Raw genomic sequence first — 23,851 nt, 5'->3', positions numbered from 1 at the left:
GATCTTCCCTGGCAAGCAATTGGTACTCCAGTACTTGTACCCGGAGGCTGGTCAGGTCCAATCGCAGCTGCGGCAGACTTTTTTTTTTTTTGGGGCGTGGCCTCCAGCTCCGGCTGAATACCGGGAGTTTGTCGGGAGAAAATCTCTGTCGGGAGAGGCGCTGAATATCGGGATTCTCCCGCTAAAAACGGGAGGGTTGGCAAGTATGTTCTAGAGCAGGGGTGTCAAACGTACGGCCCGCGGGCCGGATCAGGCCCATGAACAGGTTTTATCCGGCCCACGAGTTTAAAAATGAGCCGAAATTTTTGAATGAAAGAAACTGCTGTTCTAAATGTGTCCACTAGATGTCGCAATAGCAATTATTTGTATCTTTGTAGATTATGCTACATATATAAAAAAAAATAAACCACATGATGTTAGTGCACCAGTGGAGGAAAATTACCAAACTACAAAAATAACATCCTGTAATTTGATTTTGATATAATTTTTTTATCTTGATAAATTGAAAATTAACACCAATGACTTGACTGATGAACATGATCACATAATCTATTCAAAAACTATAAATAACGACAAATAAAGATAGAATTCTATTAACCGTAACATGCAAGTGTAAAAAAACCCATTATTTTTTAAACAAAGAAAACAATCTGAAGTTGTCTTTATTTTTAAGTTATCGTGCTGTGATTTCACCAGTCCGGCCCACTTGGGAGTAGATTTTTCTCCATGTGGCCCTCCATCTAAAATGAGTTTGACACCCCTGTTCTAGAGGCTAATCTTTCCTGTGATAAAATGGCAACCAAGGTAATCAGAAAGGTCAACAAGATTTCTCTACAGAATCTCCTCTCCGGCCAACAAAAGCACCTTGAAGATTCTAGCGGGAACTCTCGTTCAACCCCTTTTCGATTACGCTTGCACCTCCAAAACCCTCAAATCTAAACTCCAAACATCCCAGAACAAGCTAGTCAGGTTACTTCTAGACCTCCACCCCAGATCACACCTCACTCCTACCCACTTCTACAAAGTGGGCTGGCTCAAGGTGGAGGACAGAGTTAAACAACTTGCACTGAGCCTAGTCTATAAAATCCGCTACACCTCCCTAAAACCGAAGTACACGTCAAACTACTTCCTTAACGTAAATGACCGCCATAACCACAACACCAGGGGGAGCTCCACTAACCACGTTAAACCCAGATTCCGATCTAACAAAGGTCTCAACTCATTCTCCTTCTATGCCACATCAATATGGAATGTACTCCCAACAGGTGTAAAAGAAAGTGCATCTCTATCCTCCTTCAAAACCGCACTAAAACAACACCTCCAGGCAACTTCAACCCTAAACTAACAACCTCTCCCTTCCACATCCCCGGATTGTAAATAATCGAATGTATGTCTAATGTATATACTTGTTCTTATGCTATCTGAGCTCACTATGTTCTCTGCTCGCTGTACATATCCTACCAAGTCAGACCTACACTGTTTCAATGTCCATTTCTCAGATGATACAATTGTTGATGACTGAAGTGTTGATATCAACCAAACCCTCCTCATCCCACACCCCGGATTGTAAATAATTAGGGATGTCCGATAATGGCTTTTTGCCGATATCCGATATTGTCCAACTCTTTAATTACCGATACCGATATCAACCGATCCCGATATCAACCGATATATACAGTCGTGGAATTAACACATTATTATGCCTAATTTGGACAACCAGGTACGGTGAAGATAAGGTACTTTTTTAAAAAAATGAATCAAATAAAATAAGATAAATAAATTAAAAACATTTTCTTGAATAAAAAAGAAAGTAAAATAATATAAAAACAGTTACATAGAAACTAGTAATTAATGAAAATTTGTAAAATTAACTGTTAAAGGTTAGTATTATTAGTGAACCAGCAGCACGCACAATCATGTGTGCTTACGGACTGTATCCCTTGCAGACTGTATTGATATATATTGATATATAATGTAGGAAGCAGAATATTAATAACAGAAAGAAACAACCCTTTTGTGTGAATGAGTGTAAATGGGGGAGGGAGTTTTTTTGGGTTGGTGCACTAATTGTAAGTGTATCTTGTGTTTTATATGTGGATTTAATTTAAAAAAAAACAAAAAAACAGATACTGATAATAAAAAAAACAGATACCGATAATTTCCAATATTACATTTTAACGCATTTATCGGCCGATAATATCGGCAGACCGATATTATCGGACATCTCTATAAATAATGTAAATAATTCAATGTATATACTCTGATGATTAACTCGTGTGATGACTGTATTATGACGATAGTATATATTTGTACCATGAATTGATTACGTGGACTTAAACAAGTTGAAAAATTTATTCGGGTGTTACCATTTAGTGGTTAATTGTACGGAATATGTACTGAACTGTGCAATCTACTAATAAAAGCTTCAATCAATCAATCAAACTTTTAAGATGTCTATGGCGGTACCAACATATGACATATGTATACCTACAAAATGTGCTTTTTTTTTTTTAAAATAACATAACATTTGCATGCGAACAGGGATTAATTGTCAAGTAACAAAAATATTTGACATTGATGTGTACACCTGCCAAAGTAGCGAAAGAAAAAGCTAATATTAGAATGCTAACAATTGTGCTGTTAGGAAAAAAAACACTACAGGCCTCACGTTTTAGATGGATCCATTTGTGGCGGTCCAGATGTATTTGTGCCGGGCCGCCAGAAATAAATGTGCATAAAAAAACACTAAAAAAACAAACTACCTTGAACTCCAAAGAGTTAATTAATATTCAGAATAGAAATGTCATTTTTTATAAAAAAGAGTGACAGCTGACTCTTGTGTCACTTTCACTGTACTTGCTGGACTTGGCCCAAACCAAACTACGTTGAAAGAACAGCTGATTTAGTTTTCCTTAAGTTCACCTAGAAATAATCAAGTCAAGTTCATCAGTGAGTATCTGAGTGTGTTTCGTGGCTTATTAAGAGCATATGTTCAAACTAAATGCACTTTAAATTAGAAAGGCATGTCAAAAATTCCGCATAATCAGAGATAAGAGATTCACTGATTGACGAAAAAGACACAGGAAAGTTAACATTCTGTTTCAATTACAGCGCCAATGTGAGCAACAATCACGCCGAATTAAAGAGGATATTATTTCCAAGCAAAGTAGTGCGATGGTAACATGTTTGGAGTTTGCAACTTAGCAGAAAAGAGAAACATTGTAGAATGTCAGAGTTCTTCAAGGAGGTTTGGGCCACTAGCGCTGGTAAAGGAAACGTAGCGGGCTAATGAGAGCGTCAACTTACCTTCTTTATTCCAGGCGAGAGGGTGTTCGTTGTAACATGAGGGCTTTTATGTGGGAACCCCCGTATAATGTTACGCTTTTCCTGCAAAAAATAATGTCTCGTCTGGTTTCTATTTGGGCTTCAAGCCGCCGTCAGACAGACTCGCCTTTTGTCCGCCAGACGGGCGCCATGTTGACTCTGCCGCAAGGGCCGACGGGAGTTGTAGTACTTTGTGTACAGTGCAAAAAGAAGTTGAAGTAATGTACATCACGTTCCTTTATGTATGGTGTGGAAAACAATGTAGATTAGTCAAATGATATCATAGTAATGAGGTCATGTTATATTTAAATCAGATCAGATTAAAATATGAGTAACAAAAATGAAAAGCAAATGTAAACAATGAAGTCTTAGTTAAATACTGACGTCTATTTACTTACATTCAAATGCAATAAATAAAACATTAATTTAATGAACTTATTTCATTTATATACATGTTTTAAGTATATGTCTAGAAATAAACTAACCTCAGATTTCAATTTAAAAAGTAAAATTATACATACATAATTATATATATGTGATTATATATACAAAATATTATTAATTAAATGTAATTAAATGTTTTTAAATTGAATATAAAATTATACATATATATATAAATGTGTGTGTGGGGGGGGGTGTATGTATATATTGTCTTTAATTAAATGTAATTTTGAAATTTTTATTTGAACATAAAATTATATATATATATATATATATATATATATATATATATATATATATATATATATATATATATATATATATATATATATATATATATATATATATATATATATAAATGTGTGTGTGTGTGTGTGTGTATGTATATATATATATATATATATATATATATATATATATATATATTAAAAGTAAAATTATACATACAGAATTATATATATGTATGTGATTATATATACAAAATGTTATTAATTAAATGTTATTAAATGTTTTTAATTTGAATATAAATTTATACATATATATAAATGTGTGTGTGTGTGTGGGGGGAGTGTATATATATATATATACATATATATATATATATATATATATATATATATATATATATATATATATATATATATATATATATATATATATATATATATATATATATATATATATATATATAGTCTTTAATTAAATGTAATTTTTTAATTTTTATTTGAATGTAAAATTATACATACGTAATTATACATATATATATATAAATATGTGTGTGTGTGTGTGTGTATAAATATATATGTATATATATATACAGTATATATATATAGTCTTTAATTAAATGTAATGTTTACATTTTTATTTGAATAAATATATATATATATATACGTAATTAATAATATATATATATATTATATATATATATATATATATATATATATATATATATATATATATATATATATATATATATATATATATATATATATATATATATATATATATATATATATATATATATATATATATATATATATATATATATATATATATATATATATATATATATATATATATATATATATATATTAGAGATGGGATTTGTGGCCCAAAAGACTAACTTGGTATTATAGTACTTTTTTTACAACTGTTTTTTCTCATATATTAGGATTTTTTTCAAAAAACAGTCAGAAAGAAGTTATAAGATAAAATGTGAATAATTTCAATGTCAGTCTATTGGTGATAATTATTCTGAAATATTGACTATAATGTTATTCTTGTTGTGTTTTTATTGTAGACGTTTCTTAAGGTGGTGCCATATATATTTTTAGTGGCAAGGTATCTATAAACTATTTGTTCCATTACTTTCGAAATGGAACTGAGAATAGAAACAGGTCGGCAGTTACCAGGTTCTAATTTGCTTCCTTTTTTTAAAAGAGGGGAGTTATTCTTGCTATCTTGAAATATTTTGGTACTTTGTTGAATTGAGGTGGCCTTGTGTTGGTTTCCTTCATAACAAAAGAGAAAAGCATTATTGTCTCCCATGGGGATTGTGAATAATGGGCAATATTACCAAAACTGAAGCTCCCCTTTATGTTCATTTAAATGATGCAAACAAATTATAAGCTGCCATTAATCCAAATTCAAAAGTGTGATGAATCAGATTTTTTTTTTTTTTTTTAAATAATAATTTGACAGAACCAATAATAACAAGTCAAATTCAAAACACTTTAAGCATACAAATCTCCAGTAAGTGTAAAAATGAGCGAGTAGTTCCAATTGGGGATAAAAACGTCATACCTGGGAGTCCTCACTCAGGGTCAACATCCCCCAAGATAGTGAGGTGCATTCAGGGACACTGGGAAGTTACAATGTTTTCTCCTTGCGACGCACCAGTTGAGAGTCAACATTTTTTTTTAGCACAGTGACTCTTCAACTGTAATAAGCATTACTCATTATTTTGATATTTTTTTATTTCAAAACCGATACAAAATATATTGTAACTCTTAGGGCTTCCCTCAATTTTGGTGAACGTTAAATGACCCAGTCAGTCATTAAAGTGGCATAAAAGAGATCATATAAATATATCAAATTAAAATATATAAATAAGTTGTGTATATATATATATATATATATATATATATATATATATATATATATATATATATATATATATATATATATATATATATATATATATATATATATATATTTTTTTTTTTTTATTTTTTTTTTTTTTTTTATTTTTTTATTTTTTATTTTTTATTTTTTATTTTTTTTTACTTTTAAGGTCCCAAGGATCCAAAACGGTCTCTGTCATTTAAGTGTTATAAATTAGGTCATATAAATACATACAGATGTATAAAAAATAAATACAGTATATAATAAGTTGTTTATCATTATTTAATGTTTTACTTTCAAGGTCACAGGGATAAAAAAAGGGTCTCATTTATTAAATTTTTATAGATTAAATCATGTAAATAAATATAAATGTATAAAAATAAATGTGTGAATAAGTTTTATATATATATATATTTTTACTTTCAAGGTCTCTGGGATCCAAAAGGGTCTCAGTTATTCAACTGTTATAAAATAAGTCATATAAATATATATAAAAATATATATATATAAATAAGTGGTGAATATTTTTTTTTTAACATTCAAGATCCCGGGGATCCAAAAGGGTCCCAGTCATTAAACTGTTATAAAATAAGTCATGTAAATATATAAAAATAAATATATATAAAAATATATACATATAAATAAGTGGTGAATATACTTTTTTTAACGTTCAAGATCCCGGGGATCCAAAAAGGGTCCCTGTAAATAAACTGTTATAAAATAAGTCATGTAAATATATAAAAATAAATATATATAAAAATATATACATATAAATAAGTGGTGAATATATGTTTTTTACGTTCAAGATCCCGGGGATCCAAAAGGGTCCCAGTAAATAAACTGTTATAAAATAAGTCATGTAAATATATAAAAATAAATATATATAAAAATATATACATATAAATAAGTGGTGAATATACTTTTTTTAACGTTCAAGATCCCGGGATCCAAAAGGGTCTTAGTAATTAAACTGTTATAAAATAAGTCATGTAAATATTTAAAAATAAATATATATAAAAATATATACATATAAATAAGTGGTGAATATATGTTTTTTACGTTCAAGATCCCGGGGATCCAAAAGGGTCCCAGTAATTAAACTGTTTTAAAATAAGTCATGTAAATATATAAAAATAAATATATATAAAAATATATACATATAAATAAGTGGTGAATATACTTTTTTTAACGTTCAAGATCCCGGAGATCCAAAAGGGTCCCAGTAATTAAACTGTTATAAAATAAGTCATGTAAATATTTAAAAATAAATATATACAAAAATATATACATATAAATAAGTGGTGAATATATGTTTTTTACGTTCAAGATCCCGGGGATCCAAAAGGGTCCCAGTCATTAAACTGTTATAAAATAAGTCATGTAAATATATAAAAATAAATATATAAATAGGTTGTAGATATATATTTTTACTTTCAACGTCCAGGGCTTCCAAATGGGTCACAGTCATTAAGATAAGTCATATAAATAAATATAAATATATCAAAACAAATAAAATAAATATACAAATAATTGATATTTGTCCAAAAGGTTTTCAGTCAGTGTTATTAAATAAGTCATAAAATAAATATAAATATATAAAAAAAATATACAAATAACTTTCAAGGTCTCAGGGACCCAAAAGGGTCTTAGTTATTAAAGTGTTAAAAAATAAGTAGTTTAAATAAATATAAATATATAAAAATATACGTATAAATAAGTTGTATATTTAATTTGTTTTACTTTCAAGGTCCCGGGGACCCAAAAGGGTCTCTGTCATTAAACTGTTAAAACAAATAAGTCATAGAATTAAATATAAATATATAAAAATACATTTTTAAATAAGCTCTATATTAATTTTTATTTTTACTTTCAAGATCCCGGAAATCCAAAAGGGTCTCAGTTATTAAAGTGTTAAAAAATAAGTAATTTAAGTAAATATAAATATATACAAATATATAAATATAAATAAGTGGTATGTTTTTTGTTTTTTTTTTTACTTTCAAGGTCACAGGGATCCAAAAGGGTCTCAGTCATTAAACTGTTATAAAATAAGTCATATAAATAAATATAAATATATAAAAATAACTTTGTAAATATATATTTTCTACTTTCAAGGTCCAGATGATCCAAATGGTTCTCAGCCATTAAAGTGTTATAAAATAAGTCATATGAATAAATATAAATATACAAACAAATATATACAGATAAGTTTGATTTTTTTTCTAACTTTCTAAGTCCCAGGGATCCAAAAGGGTCCCAGCCATCAAACTGTTATAAAATAAGTCATATGAATAAATATAAATATATAAAAATACATTTATCAATAATTTGCATATATTTATTTTTTTAATCTCAAAATCTAGATGATCCAAAAAGGTCTCAGTCATTAAAGTGTTATAAAATAAGTCCGTTAATTTTACTTTCAACGCTTCAATATCTGTAGATCCACTTCAGATCTATCCGTTTACCATAAAGTTGTAATTATTTTTTGTGTTTTATGCCCTTTTTGTCAAAACCCTCTTTATTTGATAGGAAAACCACAAAATATGCAATATTTCCTCAAAGAAAAGTTGAAAAAATAAATATTTAATGTGAAGTAATTGAACTTTTAAAAAGAAAAATAGTTAATAAGATCATTGCTTTTGGTTCATTGTTATTGACATTTAAAAAAAGGGAAAAATGATGTATTCAATATATTATTTTTAATTTCGATGCTTAAATCTAGATCAACTTCAGATTTATTCATTTATTGTATGTTTTTATCATTTCTTGAGCGATGTGTTATTAGTGTCAATATTGAAAAATGTTCTTGTTACTGTACTTTTAAATTTGTTTTTATTTTATTTTATTAATTTATTTTTTTTAATGTGTCACGGGCCGTTAAATAATTATCTAGGGGCCACAAATGGGCTCCAGGCTGCACTTTGGATCAATAAAGTTTGTCTAAGTCTAAGATCCACTTCAGATCTATCCGTTGCCATAAAGTTTTAATAATTTTTTGTGTTTTATGCACTTTTTGTCAAAACCCTCTTCATTTGATAGGAAAACCACAAAATATGCAATATTTTCCCCACAAAAAATGTTGAAAAAAGGAATATTTAATGTGAAGTCATTGGAATTTTTAAAAAGAAAAATAATTCATGTCAACATTGCTTTTGGTTTATTGTTATTGACATTTAAAAAAGGAAAAAATATGTATTCAATATATTATTTCTAATTTCGATACTTAATCTAAATCAACTTCAGATGTATTCATTAATTGTAAGTTTTTATCATTTTTTGAGCGATGTGTTATTAGTGTCAATATTGCAACATTTTCTTGCTACTGAGCTTTTTAATGTTTATTTTATTTATTTATTTATTTTTTTAAATGTGTCACGGGCCGTTAAATAATTAGCTAGGGGCCACAAATGGGCTCCAGGCTGCACTTTGGATCAATAAAGTTTGTCTAAGTCTAAGATCCAATTCAAATCTATCCGTTGCCATAAAGTTTTAATAATTTTTTGGTGTTTTATGCACTTTTTGTCAAAACCCTCTTTATTTGATAGGAAAACCACAAAATATGCAATATTTTCCCCCACAAAAAATGTTGAAAAAAGGAATATTTAATGTGAAGTAATGACCCAAAATTGCTTTTGGGTCATTGTTGACATTTGAAAAAGGGAAAAATGATGTATTCAATATTTTTTTTTTTAAATTTTGATGCTTAAATCTAGATCAACTTCAGATTTATTCATTAATTGCACGTTTTTATCATTTCTTGGGCGATGTGTTATTAGTGTCAATATTGCAACATTTTCGTGTTACTGAACTTTTTAATGTTTATTTTATTCATTTTTATTTTTGTAAATGTGTCACGGGCCGTTAAATAACCCACAAAATATGCAATATTTTCCCCACAAAAAATGTTGAAAAAAGGAATATTTAATGTGAAGTAATTGGACTTTCAAAAAGAAAAATAATTCATACCAACATTGCTTTTGGTTCATTGTTATTTTTCAAGCAATGACAGTTTTTAAAATATCACATTAAAAAAATGTCTCTGGGATCCGAAGGAAAAAAATATATATTCAAAATATCATTTTTAATTCCGATGCTTAAATCTAGATCAACTTCAGATTTATTCATTAATTGTACGTTTTTATCATTTTTTGAGCGATGTGTTATTCGTGTCAATATTGCAACATTTTATTGTTACTGTACTTTTTAATGTTTTTTTGTTTTTTTAAATGTGTCACGGGCCGTTAAAAATGAGCTAGGGGCCACAAATGGGCCATTGTTAAAACTTTGGATCAATAAAGTTTGTCTGAGTCTAAGTCTAAAATCCACTTCAGATCTGTTGCCATAAATGTGTTATTATTTTTTGTGTTTTATTATTATTTATTATTTTATGATATTTATTTTATGATTTATTATTATTATTATTATTACATTTTTGTGTTTTATGCACTTTTTGTCAAACCCCTCTTTATTTGATAGGAAAACCACAAAATATGCAACAAAAGAAAAATAATTCATATCAACATTGCTTTTGGGTTATTTTTATTTTTCAAGCAATGACAGTTTTTAAAATATCACATTAAAAAATGTCTCGGGGATCCGAAGGAAAAAATATATATATTCAAAATATCATTTTTAATTCCAATGCTTAAATCTAGATCAACTTCAGATTTATTCATTAATTGTACATTTTTATCATTTCTTGGGCGATGTGTTATTCGTGTCAATATTGCAACATTTTATTGTTACTGTACTTTTTAATGTTGTTTTTTTTTGTTTGTTTTTAAATGTGTCACGGGCCGTTAAAAATGAGCTAGGGGCCACAAATGGGCCATTGTTAAAACTTTGGATCAATAAAGTTTGTCTGAGTCTAAGTCTAAAATCCACTTCAGATCTGTTGCCATAAATGTGTTATTATTTTTTGTGTTTTATTATTATTTATTATTTTATTATATTTATTTTATTATTTATTATTATTATTATTATTACATTTTTGTGTTTTCTTTTTTGTGTTTTATGCACTTTTTGTCAAACCCCTCTTTATTTGATAGGAAAACCACAACATATGCAACAAAAGAAAAATAATTCATATCAACATTGCTTTTGGGTTATTGTTATTTTTCAAGCAATGACAGTTTTTAAAATATCACATTAAAAAAATGTCTCGGGGATCCGAAGGAAAAAATATATATATTCAAAATATCATTTTTAATTCCAATGCTTAAATCTAGATCAACTTCAGATTTATTCATTAATTGTACGTTTTTATCATTTCTTGAGCGATGTGTTATTCGTGTCAATATTGCAACATTTTATTGTTACTGTACTTTTTAATGTTTTTTTTTTTTGTTTGTTTTTAAATGTGTCACGGGCCGTTAAAAATGAGCTAGGGGCCACAAATGGGCCATTGTTAAAACTTTGGATCAATAAAGTTTGCCTGAGTCTAAGTCTAAAATCCACTTCAGATCTGTTGCCATAAATGTGTTGTTATTTTTTTGTGTTTTATTATTATTTATTATTTTATGATATTTATTTTATGATTTATTGTTATTATTATTACATTTTTGTGTTTTATGCACTTTTTGTCAAACCCCTCTTTATTTGATAGGAAAACCACAAAATATGCAACAAAAGAAAAATCATTCATATTAACATTGCTTTTGGGTTATTTTTATTTTTCAAGCAATGACAGTTTTTAAAATATCACATTAAAAATGTCTCGGGGATCCGAAGGAAAAAATATATATATTCAAAATATCATTTTTAATTCCGATGCTTAAATCTAGATCAACTTCAGATGTATTCATTAATTGTACATTTTTATCATTTCTTGAGCGATGTGTTATTCGTGTTTCAATATTGCAACATTTTCTTGTTACCGTACTTTTTAATGTTTTTTTTTTTGTCCATTTTTAACAAAAAAAAGTGTCACGGGCCGTTAAAAAATGAGCTAGGGGCCACAAATGGGCTCTAGGCTGCACTTTGGACACCCTCGCCACGTACATAATTCCGTACAAACACAACACAAGTGAAAGAATGTTTTATTCTCTCGTGAATACACAACAAGCAGACTCTTCTCCTTGAGGAAGCTGTTGGGAGACATTTCTTCAGTGTGTAGGGGCCAGTGCCCTGTACTTTGCAGTAGTTGGTTGGGGGAGCAGCACCAGCAAAAAGGGACTTAAACCGGATTGCTATAAATACACTTTGATTCAATTAAGAGCAAAATGACAGCATTGTTATTTAAAGAGAGATGTTGATGATGTCCAGATATTTCTGCGTCAGCCTCTGACTGCGCTGCGTGAGCTGGCCCATGACGGACAAGAGGCCCCTCAGGTGGAAGCGGAGGATGCTCTCCGGGTCAGCGTCGGGCTCCGGCAGCGCCTCGTCCTTGGACGCCTTGCAGTCGTCGGGGGGCACCGGCCCGCTCTCCACCACGCTCTTCACCGCTTTCAGCATCAGGTAGTCGCCGTACAGATCCCCGCCGGGCTCCTCGTCCCCCGCCGCCGCCGCCGCCTCCTCCGCCCAGGGCTGCTCGGCGGGCACGTCCCTCAGCAGGGTGGGCAGCAGCACCGTCTGCTCCATGCGCGCGGCGGCGGAGTTGTAGCTGTTCAGGGCCAGCAGCAGGCTGTCGCGTCTCAGGCGGGCCTCCTGCATGGTCCTCTCGGCTGGATGCACGTCCCGCTCCTGCGAGCGGCTGCCTTTATTTGAGGCGCGGCGGTTACGTAACGGCGTGGTGCGACCGCTTCGGGGGCTATTTGGTGTTAAGTTTTATCTCTTGTTTGATTTGCACAACCCTCCTTGGGTCCATCATTAACCACGGCTCACGCGGGGAGACCCGTTTGACCCCCAAGTCAACAACCTGTGCTCAGTTCCAAAGATGTATTCATGCAGGGAGGAAAACTGCTGACTTGACACTTCATCTCCACTGGATATTCAATCATTTGGAGTTGCTTTACTTCCAGAATACCACAAGCATTTTTTTTTTTACAAAATAAAAAAATTTAAAATATCCCACACATAATTGTTGTATTAATTTTGTATTGTAAAAAAGTTTTTTTGCAATTTGTATTTTTTTGCCAATTTTTTTTTGTACAAAATGTTCTGCTTTTTTCCATTTTTGACAGGTTTTTTGTTGTTGCTATTTTTCCTTACATTTGTATTTTTGTAATTTGTATTTTTGTACAAAATGTTCTGCTTTTTTCCATTTTTGACAGGTTATTTTTATGGCTATTTTTCCTTACATTTGTATTTTTGTCATTTGTATTTTTGTACAAAATTTTCCGCTTTTTTCCCCCATTCTTCAGGTCTTTTGCTTTTTTTTCTTACATTTTTATTTTCATAGTTTTTTTGCAATTTGTATTTTTTTGGCAATTTTATTATTTTTTTGTACAAAATGTTCTGCTTTTTTCCATTTTTGACAGTTTTTTTTGTTGCTATTTTTCCTTACATTTGTATTTTTGTACAAATGTTTCCGCTTTTTTCCCCCATTCTTCAGGTCTTTTGCTTTTTTTTCTTACATTTTTATTTTCATAGTTTTTTTGCAATTTGTATTTTTTTGGCAATTTTATTATTTTTTTGTACAAAATGTTCTGCTTTTTTCCATTTTTGACAGTTTTTTTTGTTGCTATTTTTCCTTACATTTGTATTTTTGTACAAATGTTTCCGCTTTTTTTCCCCATTCTTCAGGTCTTTTACTTTTTTTTCTTACATTTTTATTGTCATAGTTTTTTTGCAATTTGTATTTTTTTGCCAATTTTATTTATTTTTTTGTACAAAATGTTCTGCTTTTTTCAATTTTTGACAGTTTTTTTTTTTTTTGCGATTTTTCCTTACATTTGTATTTTTGTACAAATGTTTCCGCTTTTTTTCCCCATTCTTCAGGTCTTTTACTTTTTTTTCTTACATTTTTATTGTCATAGTTTTTTTGCAATTTGTATTTTTTTGCCAATTTTATTATTTTTTTTGTACAAAATGTTCTGCTTTTTTCAATTTTTGACAGTTTTTTTTTTTTTTGCGATTTTTCCTTACATTTGTATTTTTGTACAAATGTTTCCGCTTTTTCCCCATTCTTCAGGTCTCTAACTTTTTTTTCTTACATTTTTATTTTGGTAGACTTATTTTTTTTTTACAAAATAAAAAACATTAAAATGTCTCACACATAATTGTTGTATTAATTTATAATCATTTTGTATTGTACAAAGGTTTTTTTGCAATTTGTATTTTTTTGCAAATTTTATTATTTTTTTGTACAAAATGTTCTGCTTTTTTCCATTTTTGACAGGTTTTTTTTGTTGATATTTTTCCTTTACATTTGTATTTTTGTACAAAATTTTCCGCTTTTTTCCCCATTCTTCAGCCTTTTACTTTTTTTTCTTACATTTTTATTTTGGTAGACTGACAAAACTAGCAGCGGGCCACAAATGGCCCCCCGGGGCCGCACAGAAAAAGCTGACATTTTGACACTAATAACTAACAACAACACACATAGTCATAACACAAAGCTGACACTAAGTTTTGATACATAATGTTTGTAGTTTTTTTTTACAGAATAAAAATATATTAAAATGTCCCACACATATTGAATTTTGAAATTTTTTTATTTTTTTTGTATAATACAAAATTTCCCTTTTTTTAAATTTTTCTGTTTTTTTTGCAATTTGTATTTTTGTACAAAATTTGCCGCTTTTTTATTCTTCAGGTCCTTAACTAATATTACTAATAACTAATATTACAATGTGTCACTTATAAAACACAGCATTTTTTTTTTTACAAAATAAAAAACGTTAAAATGTCCCACACATAATTGTTGTATTAATTTATAATCATTTTGTATTGTACAAAGGTTTTTTTGCAATTTGTATTTTTTTGCCAATTTTATTATTTTTTTGTACAAAATGTTCTGCTTTTTTCCATTTTTGACAGGTTATTTTTTTGCTATTTTTCTTTACATTTTTTTTTTTGTAATTTTTATTTTTGTACAAATGTTTCCGCTTTTTTTCCCCCATTCTTCAGGTCTCTAACTTTTTTTTCTTACATTTTTATTTTGGTAGACTGACAAAACTAGCAGGGGGCCACATATGGCCCCCCGGGGCCGCACAGAAAAAGCTGACATTTTGACACTAATAACTAACAACAACACACATAGTCATAACACAAAGCTGACACTAAGTTTTGATACATAATGTTTGTAGTTTTTTTACAAAATAAAACATATATTAAAATGTCCGACACATATTGAATTTTGAAATAAGTTTGTATTTTTTTTGTATAATACAAAATATCCTTTTTTTTCCTTTCTTTTTTCCAGGTTTTTTTGCAATTTGTATTTTTGTACAAAATGTGCCGCTTTTTTATTCTTCAAGTCCTTAACTAATATTACTAATAACTAATATTACAATGTGTCACTTATAAAACACAGCATTTTTTTTTTTTACAAAATAAAAAACATTAAAATGTCCCACACATAATTGTTGTATTAATTTATAATCATTTTGTATTGTACAAAGGTTTTTTTGCAATTTGTATTTTTTTGGCAATTTTATTATTTTTTTGTACAAAATGTTCTGCTTTTTTCCATTTTTGACTTTTTTTTGTTTTTTTTTTGCTATTTTTCCTTACATTTGTATTTTTGTACAAATGTTTCCGCTTTTTCCCCCATTCTTTAGGTCTTTTCCTTTTTTTTCTTACATTTTTATTTTGGTAGACTGACAAAACTAGCAGCGGGCCACAAATGGCCCCCCGGGGCCGCACAGAAAAAGCTGACATTTTGACACTAATAACTAACAACAACACACATAGTCATAACACAAAGCTGACACTAAGTTTTGATACATAATGTTTGTAGGTTTTTTTTACAGAATAAAAATATATTAAAATGTCCCACACATATTGAATTTTGTAATATTTTTTATTTTTTTGTATAATACAAAATTTCCCTTTTTTTTAATTTTTCAGTTTTTTTTTTAATTTGTATTTTTGTACAAAATTTGCTGCTTTTTTATTCTTCAGGTCCTTAACTAATATTACTAATAACTAATATTACAAATTTTCACTTATAAAACACAGCATTTTTTTTTACAAAATAAAAAACATTAAAATGTCCCACACATAATTGTTGTATTAATTTATAATCATTTTGTATTGTACAAAGCTTTTTTTTTGCAATTTGTATTTTTTTTCCAATTTTATTATTTTTTTGTACAAAATGTTCTGCTTTTTCCAATTTTTGACAGTTTTTTTTTTTTTTGCTATTTTTCCTTACATTTGTATTTTTGTACAAATGTTTCCGCTTTTTTCCCCCATTCTTCAGGTCTTTTACTTTTTTTTCTTACATTTTTATTTTGGTAGACTGACAAAACTAGCAGGGGGCCACAAATGGCCCCCCGGGGCCGCACAGAAAAAGCTGACATTTTGACACTAATAACTAACAACAACACACATAATCATAACACAAAGCTGACACTAAGTTTTGATACATAATGTTTGTAGTTTTTTTTTACAGAATAAAAATATATTAAAATGTCCGACACATATTGAATTTTGTAAGAAGTTTGTATTTTTTTTGTACTATACAAAATATCCTTTTTTTTCTTTTTTTTTTTTCAGGTTTTTTTGCAATTTGTATTTTTGTACAAAATGTGCCGCTTTTTTATTCTTCAGGTCCTTAACTAATATTACTAATAACTTATATTACAATGTGTCACTTATAAAACACAGCATTTTTTTTTTACAAAATAAAAAACATTAAAATGTCCCACACATAATTGTTGTTTTAATTTATAATCATTTTGTATTGTACAAAGGTTTTTTTGCAATTTGTATTTTTTTGCCAATTTTATTATTTTTTTGTACAAAATGTTCTGCTTTTTTCCATTTTTGACAGTTTGATTTTTTTGGTTGCTATTTTTCCTTACATTTGTATTTTTGTACAAAATTTTCCGCTTTTTTTCCCCATTCTTCAGGTCTTTTACTTTTTTTTCTTACATTTTTATTTTGGTAGACTGACAAAACTAGCAGCGGGCCACAAATGGCCCCCCGGGGCCGCACAGAAAAAGCTGACATTTTGACACTAATAACTAACAACAACACACATAATCATAACACAAAGCTGACACTAAGTTTTGATACATAATGTTTGTAGTTTTTTTTACAAAATAAAACATATATTAAAATGTCCCACACATATTGAATTTTGTAATAATGTATTTTTTTTGTATTATACAAAATGTCGCTTTTTTAAAAATTTTTCAGGTTTTTTTGCAATTTGTATTTTTGTACAAAATTTGCCCCTTTTTTATTCTTCAGGTCCTTAACTAATATTACTAATAACTAATATTACAATGTGTCACTTATAAAACACAGCATTTTTTTTTACAAAATAAAAAACATTAAAATGTCCCACACATAATTGTTGTATTAATTTATAATAATTTTGTATTGTACAAAGGTTTTTTTGCAATTTGTATTTTTTTGCCAATTTTATTATTTTTTTGTACAAAATTTTCCGCTTTTTTCCATTTTTGACAGGTTTTTTTTGTTGATATTTTTCCTTTACATTTGTATTTTTGTACAAAATTTTCCGCTTTTTTTCCTTATTCTTCAGGTCTTTTCCTTTTTTTTCTTACATTTTTATTTTGGTAGACTGACAAAACTAGCAGGGGGCCACAAACGGCCCCCCGGGGCCGCACAGAAAAAGCTGACATTTTGACACTAATAACTAACAACAACACACATAGTCATAACACAAAACTGACACTAAGTTTTGATACATAATGTTTGTAGTTTTTTTTACAAAATAAAACATATATTAAAATGTCCGACACATATTGAATTTTGTAATAAGTTTTTGTTTTTCTTTTTTTGTATTGTAAAAAATGTCCCCTTCTTTTTTGTAAGATTTTTTTGCAATTTGTATTTTTGCACAAAATTTGCCGCTTTTTTATTCTTCAGGTCCTTAACTAACATTTAACTAATAACTAATATTACAATTTGTCACTTATAAAACGTAGCATTTTTTTTTACAAAATAAAAAACATTAAAATGTCCCACACGTCATTGTTGTATTAATTTGTAATCGTTTTGTATTGTACAAAGTATTTTTTTTTGCAATTTTGTATTTTTTTTGTTTGTATTTTTGTACAAAATGTGTTGTTGTTTATATATATATATATATATATATATATATATATATATATATATATATATATATATATATATATATATAATTCAGGTCTTTAACTAATATTACTAATAACTAATATTACAATTTGTCACTTCTAAAACACAGCAGTTTTTTTTGTTTTTTTTGTATTTCTGTACAAAATTTGCCGCTTTTTTATTCTTCAGGTCCTTAACTAATATTACTAATAACTAATATTACAATGTGTCACTTATAAAACACAGCATTTTTTTTTTTTTTACAAAATAAAAAACATTAAAATGTCCCACACATAATTGTTGTATTAATTTGTAATCATTTTGTATTGTACAAAGTTTTTTTTCTCCAATTTTGTATTGATTTTTATTTTTGTACCTTAAATGCAGAAAACATACAATATAAATGTGCAGAAATATGAGTTGAAATAAATAATCATATAAGTTGTCATTATTCACTATGGTTATAGATCATTTGAAGACCCTTTGTCACGCCCGCATTACCCGACTCAACCATTTCCATTTCTTCAGTATTTGCCGATGGACATCCAGCCCCTGTTTTGTCCACCAAACGTTTTATACTGTGCCTGAATGCACAAAAGTTGAGCTTTGTTGATGTTATTGACTTTTGTGTGGAGTGCTAATCAGGCATATTTGGTCAGTGCATGACTGCAAGCTAATCGATGCTAACATGCTACTTTGGCTAGCTGTATGTACATATTGCGTCATTATGCCTTGTTTGAAGCTATATTTGAGCTCATTTAATTTCCTTGACTTATGTCCTTTGTGTATTTAAATAATATTTGCATCTCGCCCTCTGAGAAGCCTCCATTTTACTAATGTTTTCCAATGTTGTAAAAATGGGTAGAATTAATATTACATTTCAACATTTCTGTCAACGAAGATTTGCGTCAGCCTGCGACACAAAGTCATTTTGATAGTAGGCTAATATAGACACTTACATCATGTGTTGCCTTCATTATAACACTTATATAAGACTTTTAAAGTCATTTTGATAGTAGGCTAATATAGCTAATATAGACACTTACATCATGTGTTGCCTTCATTATAACACTTATATAAGACTTTTAAAGTCATTTTGATAGTAGGCTAATATAGCTAATATAGACACTTACATCATGTGTTGCCTTCATTATAACACTTGTATAAGACTTTTAAAGTAATTTTGATAGTAGGCTAATATAGACACTTACATCATGTGTTGCCTTCATTATAACACTTATATAAGACTTTTAAAGTCATTTTGATAGTAGGCTAATATAGACACTTACATCATGTGTTGCCTTCATTATAACACTTATATAAGACTTTTAAAGTCATTTTGATAGTAGGCTAATATAGACACTTACATCATGTGTTGCCTTCATTATAACACTTATATAAGATTTCTAAAGTAATTTTGATAGTAGGCTAATATAGACACTTACATCATGTGTTGCCTTCATTATAACACTTATATAAGACTTTTAAAGTCATTTTGATAGTAGGCTAATATAGACACTTACATCATGTGTTGCCTTCATTATAACACTTATATAAGACTTTTAAAGTCATTTTGATAGTAGGCTAATATAGACACTTACATCATGTGTTGCCTTCATTATAACACTTATATAAGATTTCTAAAGTAATTTTGATAGTAGGCTAATATAGACACTTACATCATGTGTTGCCTTCATTATAACACTTATATAAGGCTTTTAAAGTCATTTTGATAGTAGGCTAATATAGACACTTACATCATGTGTTGCCTTCATTATAACACTTGTATAAGACTTTTAAAGTCATTTTGATAGTTGGCTAATATAGACACTTACATCATGTGTTGCCTTCATTATAACACTTATATAAGACTTTTAAAATAATTTTGATAGTAGGCTAATATAGACACTTACAGCATGTGTTGCCTTCATTATAACACTTATATAAGACTTTTAAAGTAATTTTGATAGTAGGCTAATATAGACACTTACATCATGTGTTGCCTTCATTATAACACTTATATAAGACTTTTAAAGTAATTTTGATAGTAGGCTAATATAGACACTTACATCATGTGTTGCCTTCATTATAACACTTATATAAGACTTTTAAAGTCATTTTGATAGTAGGCTAATATAGACACTTACATCATGTGTTGCCTTCATTATAACACTTATATAAGACTTTTAAAGTCATTTTGATAGTAGGCTAATATAGACACTTACATCATGTGTTGCCTTCATTATAACACTTATATAAGACTTTTAAAGTCATTTTGATAGTAGGCTAATATAGACACTTACATCATGTGTTGCCTTCATTATAACACTTATATAGGACTTTTAAAGCAATTTTGATAGTAGGCTAATATAGACACTTACATCATGTGTTGCCTTCATTATAACACTTATATAAGACTTTTAACGTCATTTTGATAATAGGCTAATATAGACACTTTCATCATGTGTTGTCTTCATTATAACACTTATATAAGACTTTTAAAGTCATTTTGATAGTAGGCTAATATAGACGCTTACATCATGTGTTGCCTTCATTATAACACTTATATAAGACTTTTAACGTCATTTTGATAGTAGGTTAATATAGACACTTACATCATGTGTTGCCTTCATTATAACACTTATACAAGACTTTTAAAGTCATTTTGATAGTAGGCTAATATAGACACTTACATCATGTGTTGTCTTCATTATAACACTTATATAAGACTTTTAAAGTCATTTTGATAGTAGGCTAATATAGACACTTACATCATGTGTTGCCTTCATTATAAAACTTGTATAAGACTTTTAAAGTAATTTTGATAGTAGGCTAATATAGACACTTACATCATGTGTTGCCTTCATTATAACACTGATATAAGACTTTTAAAGTCATTTTGATAGTAGGCTAATATAGACACTTACATCATGTGTTGCCTTCATTATAACACTGATATAAGACTTTTAAAGTCATTTTGATAGTAGGCTAATATAGACACTTACATCATGTGTTGCCTTCATTATAACACTTATATAAGACTTTTAAAGTCATTTTGATAGTAGGCTAATATAGCTAATATAGACACTTACATCATGTGTTGCCTTCATTATAACACTTGTATAAGACTTTTAAAGTAATTTTGATAGTAGGCTAATATAGACACTTACATCATGTGTTGCCTTCATTATAACACTTATATAAGACTTTTAAAGTCATTTTGATAGTAGGCTAATATAGACACTTACATCATGTGTTGCCTTCATTATAACACTTATATAAGACTTTTAAAGTCATTTTGATAGTAGGCTAATATAGACACTTACATCATGTGTTGCCTTCATTATAACACTTATATAAGATTTCTAAAGTAATTTTGATAGTAGGCTAATATAGACACTTACATCATGTGTTGCCTTCATTATAACACTTATATAAGACTTTTAAAGTCATTTTGATAGTAGGCTAATATAGACACTTACATCATGTGTTGCCTTCATTATAACACTTATATAAGACTTTTAAAGTCATTTTGATAGTAGGCTAATATAGACACTTACATCATGTGTTGCCTTCATTATAACACTTATATAAGATTTCTAAAGTAATTTTGATAGTAGGCTAATATAGACACTTACATCATGTGTTGCCTTCATTATAACACTTATATAAGGCTTTTAAAGTCATTTTGATAGTAGGCTAATATAGACACTTACATCATGTGTTGCCTTCATTATAACACTTGTATAAGACTTTTAAAGTCATTTTGATAGTTGGCTAATATAGACACTTACATCATGTGTTGCCTTCATTATAACACTTATATAAGACTTTTAAAATAATTTTGATAGTAGGCTAATATAGACACTTACAGCATGTGTTGCCTTCATTATAACACTTATATAAGACTTTTAAAGTAATTTTGATAGTAGGCTAATATAGACACTTACATCATGTGTTGCCTTCATTATAACACTTATATAAGACTTTTAAAGTAATTTTGATAGTAGGCTAATATAGACACTTACATCATGTGTTGCCTTCATTATAACACTTATATAAGACTTTTAAAGTCATTTTGATAGTAGGCTAATATAGACACTTACATCATGTGTTGCCTTCATTATAACACTTATATAAGACTTTTAAAGTCATTTTGATAGTAGGCTAATATAGACACTTACATCATGTGTTGCCTTCATTATAACACTTATATAAGACTTTTAAAGTCATTTTGATAGTAGGCTAATATAGACACTTACATCATGTGTTGCCTTCATTATAACACTTATATAGGACTTTTAAAGCAATTTTGATAGTAGGCTAATATAGACACTTACATCATGTGTTGCCTTCATTATAACACTTATATAAGACTTTTAACGTCATTTTGATAATAGGCTAATATAGACACTTTCATCATGTGTTGTCTTCATTATAACACTTATATAAGACTTTTAAAGTCATTTTGATAGTAGGCTAATATAGACGCTTACATCATGTGTTGCCTTCATTATAACACTTATATAAGACTTTTAACGTCATTTTGATAGTAGGTTAATATAGACACTTACATCATGTGTTGCCTTCATTATAACACTTATACAAGACTTTTAAAGTCATTTTGATAGTAGGCTAATATAGACACTTACATCATGTGTTGTCTTCATTATAACACTTATATAAGACTTTTAAAGTCATTTTGATAGTAGGCTAATATAGACACTTACATCATGTGTTGCCTTCATTATAAAACTTGTATAAGACTTTTAAAGTAATTTTGATAGTAGGCTAATATAGACACTTACATCATGTGTTGCCTTCATTATAACACTGATATAAGACTTTTAAAGTCATTTTGATAGTAGGCTAATATAGACACTTACATCATGTGTTGCCTTCATTATAACACTGATATAAGACTTTTAAAGTCATTTTGATAGTAGGCTAATATAGACACTTACATCATGTGCTGCCTTCATTATAACACTTATATAAGACTTTTAAAGTCATTTTGATAGTAGGCTAATATAGACACTTACATCATGTGTTGCCTTCATTATAAAACTTGTATAAGACTTTTAAAGTAATTTTGATAGTAGGCTAATATAGACACTTACATCATGTGTTGCCTTCATTATAACACTGATATAAGACTTTTAAAGTCATTTTGATAGTAGGCTAATATAGACACTTACATCATGTGTTGCCTTCATTATAACACTGATATAAGACTTTTAAAGTCATTTTGATAGTAGGCTAATATAGACACTTACATCATGTGTTGCCTTCATTATAACACTTATATAAGACTTTTAAAGTCATTATGATAGTAGGCTAATATAGACACTTACATCATGTGTTGCCTTCATTATAACACTTCTATAGGACTTTTAAAGCAATTTTGATAGTAGGCTAATATAGACACTTACATCATGTGTTGCCTTCATTATAACACTTATATAGGACTTTTAAAGTCATTTTGATAGTAGGCTAATATAGACACTTACATCATGTGTTGCCTTCATTATAACACTTATATAGGACTTTTAAAGCAATTTTGATAGTAGGCTAATATAGACACTTACATCATGTGTTGCCTTCATTATAACACTTATATAGGACTTTTAAAGTCATTTTGATAGTAGGCTAATATAGACACTTACATCATGTGTTGCCTTCATTATAACACTTATATAGGACTTTTAAAGCAATTTTGATAGTAGGCTAATATAGACACTTACATCATGTGTTGCCTTCATTATAACACTTATATAAGACATTTAATTTTTTGCAGCTCCAGACA

The 23,851-nt window shown here is 28.7% G+C and overlaps 2 protein-coding genes across 5 annotated transcripts in view; both read right to left on the bottom strand.

Annotated features, from left to right (window-relative positions):
- Positions 1-3,477, bottom strand: part of LOC133629768 (homeobox-containing protein 1-like) — a 54,905-nt gene extending 51,428 nt beyond the window's left edge. For all 4 annotated transcript variants that reach the window (XM_062020748.1, XM_062020757.1, XM_062020766.1 and 1 more), the window contains exon 1: positions 3,307-3,477. The gene's annotated coding sequence lies outside the window, so the exon portion shown is untranslated. The remainder of the gene's footprint in view (positions 1-3,306) is intronic.
- An 8,070-nt stretch (positions 3,478-11,547) lies between these two features.
- thrsp (thyroid hormone responsive) lies at positions 11,548-12,828 on the bottom strand. The gene has a single exon (XM_062020735.1). The coding sequence runs from the start codon at positions 12,541-12,543 to the stop codon at positions 12,130-12,132; it is 414 nt and encodes a 137-aa protein (XP_061876719.1). The 5' UTR covers positions 12,544-12,828; the 3' UTR covers positions 11,548-12,129.
- Positions 12,829-23,851: the final 11,023 nt, after the last annotated feature.

This window comes from Entelurus aequoreus, linkage group LG02 (assembly GCF_033978785.1).
Source record: "Entelurus aequoreus isolate RoL-2023_Sb linkage group LG02, RoL_Eaeq_v1.1, whole genome shotgun sequence".
Taxonomy (NCBI): Eukaryota; Metazoa; Chordata; class Actinopteri; order Syngnathiformes; family Syngnathidae; genus Entelurus; species Entelurus aequoreus.
The sequence above is the reverse complement of the archived record's forward strand: the minus strand, read 5'-3'. Positions and strand labels throughout refer to the sequence as shown.

Bases quoted from the DNA above. Each gene is read 5' to 3' on its own strand.
- thrsp (XM_062020735.1), bottom strand. From the start codon at position 12,543: ATGCAGGAGGCCCGCCTGAGACGCGACAGCCTGCTGCTGGCCCTGAAC.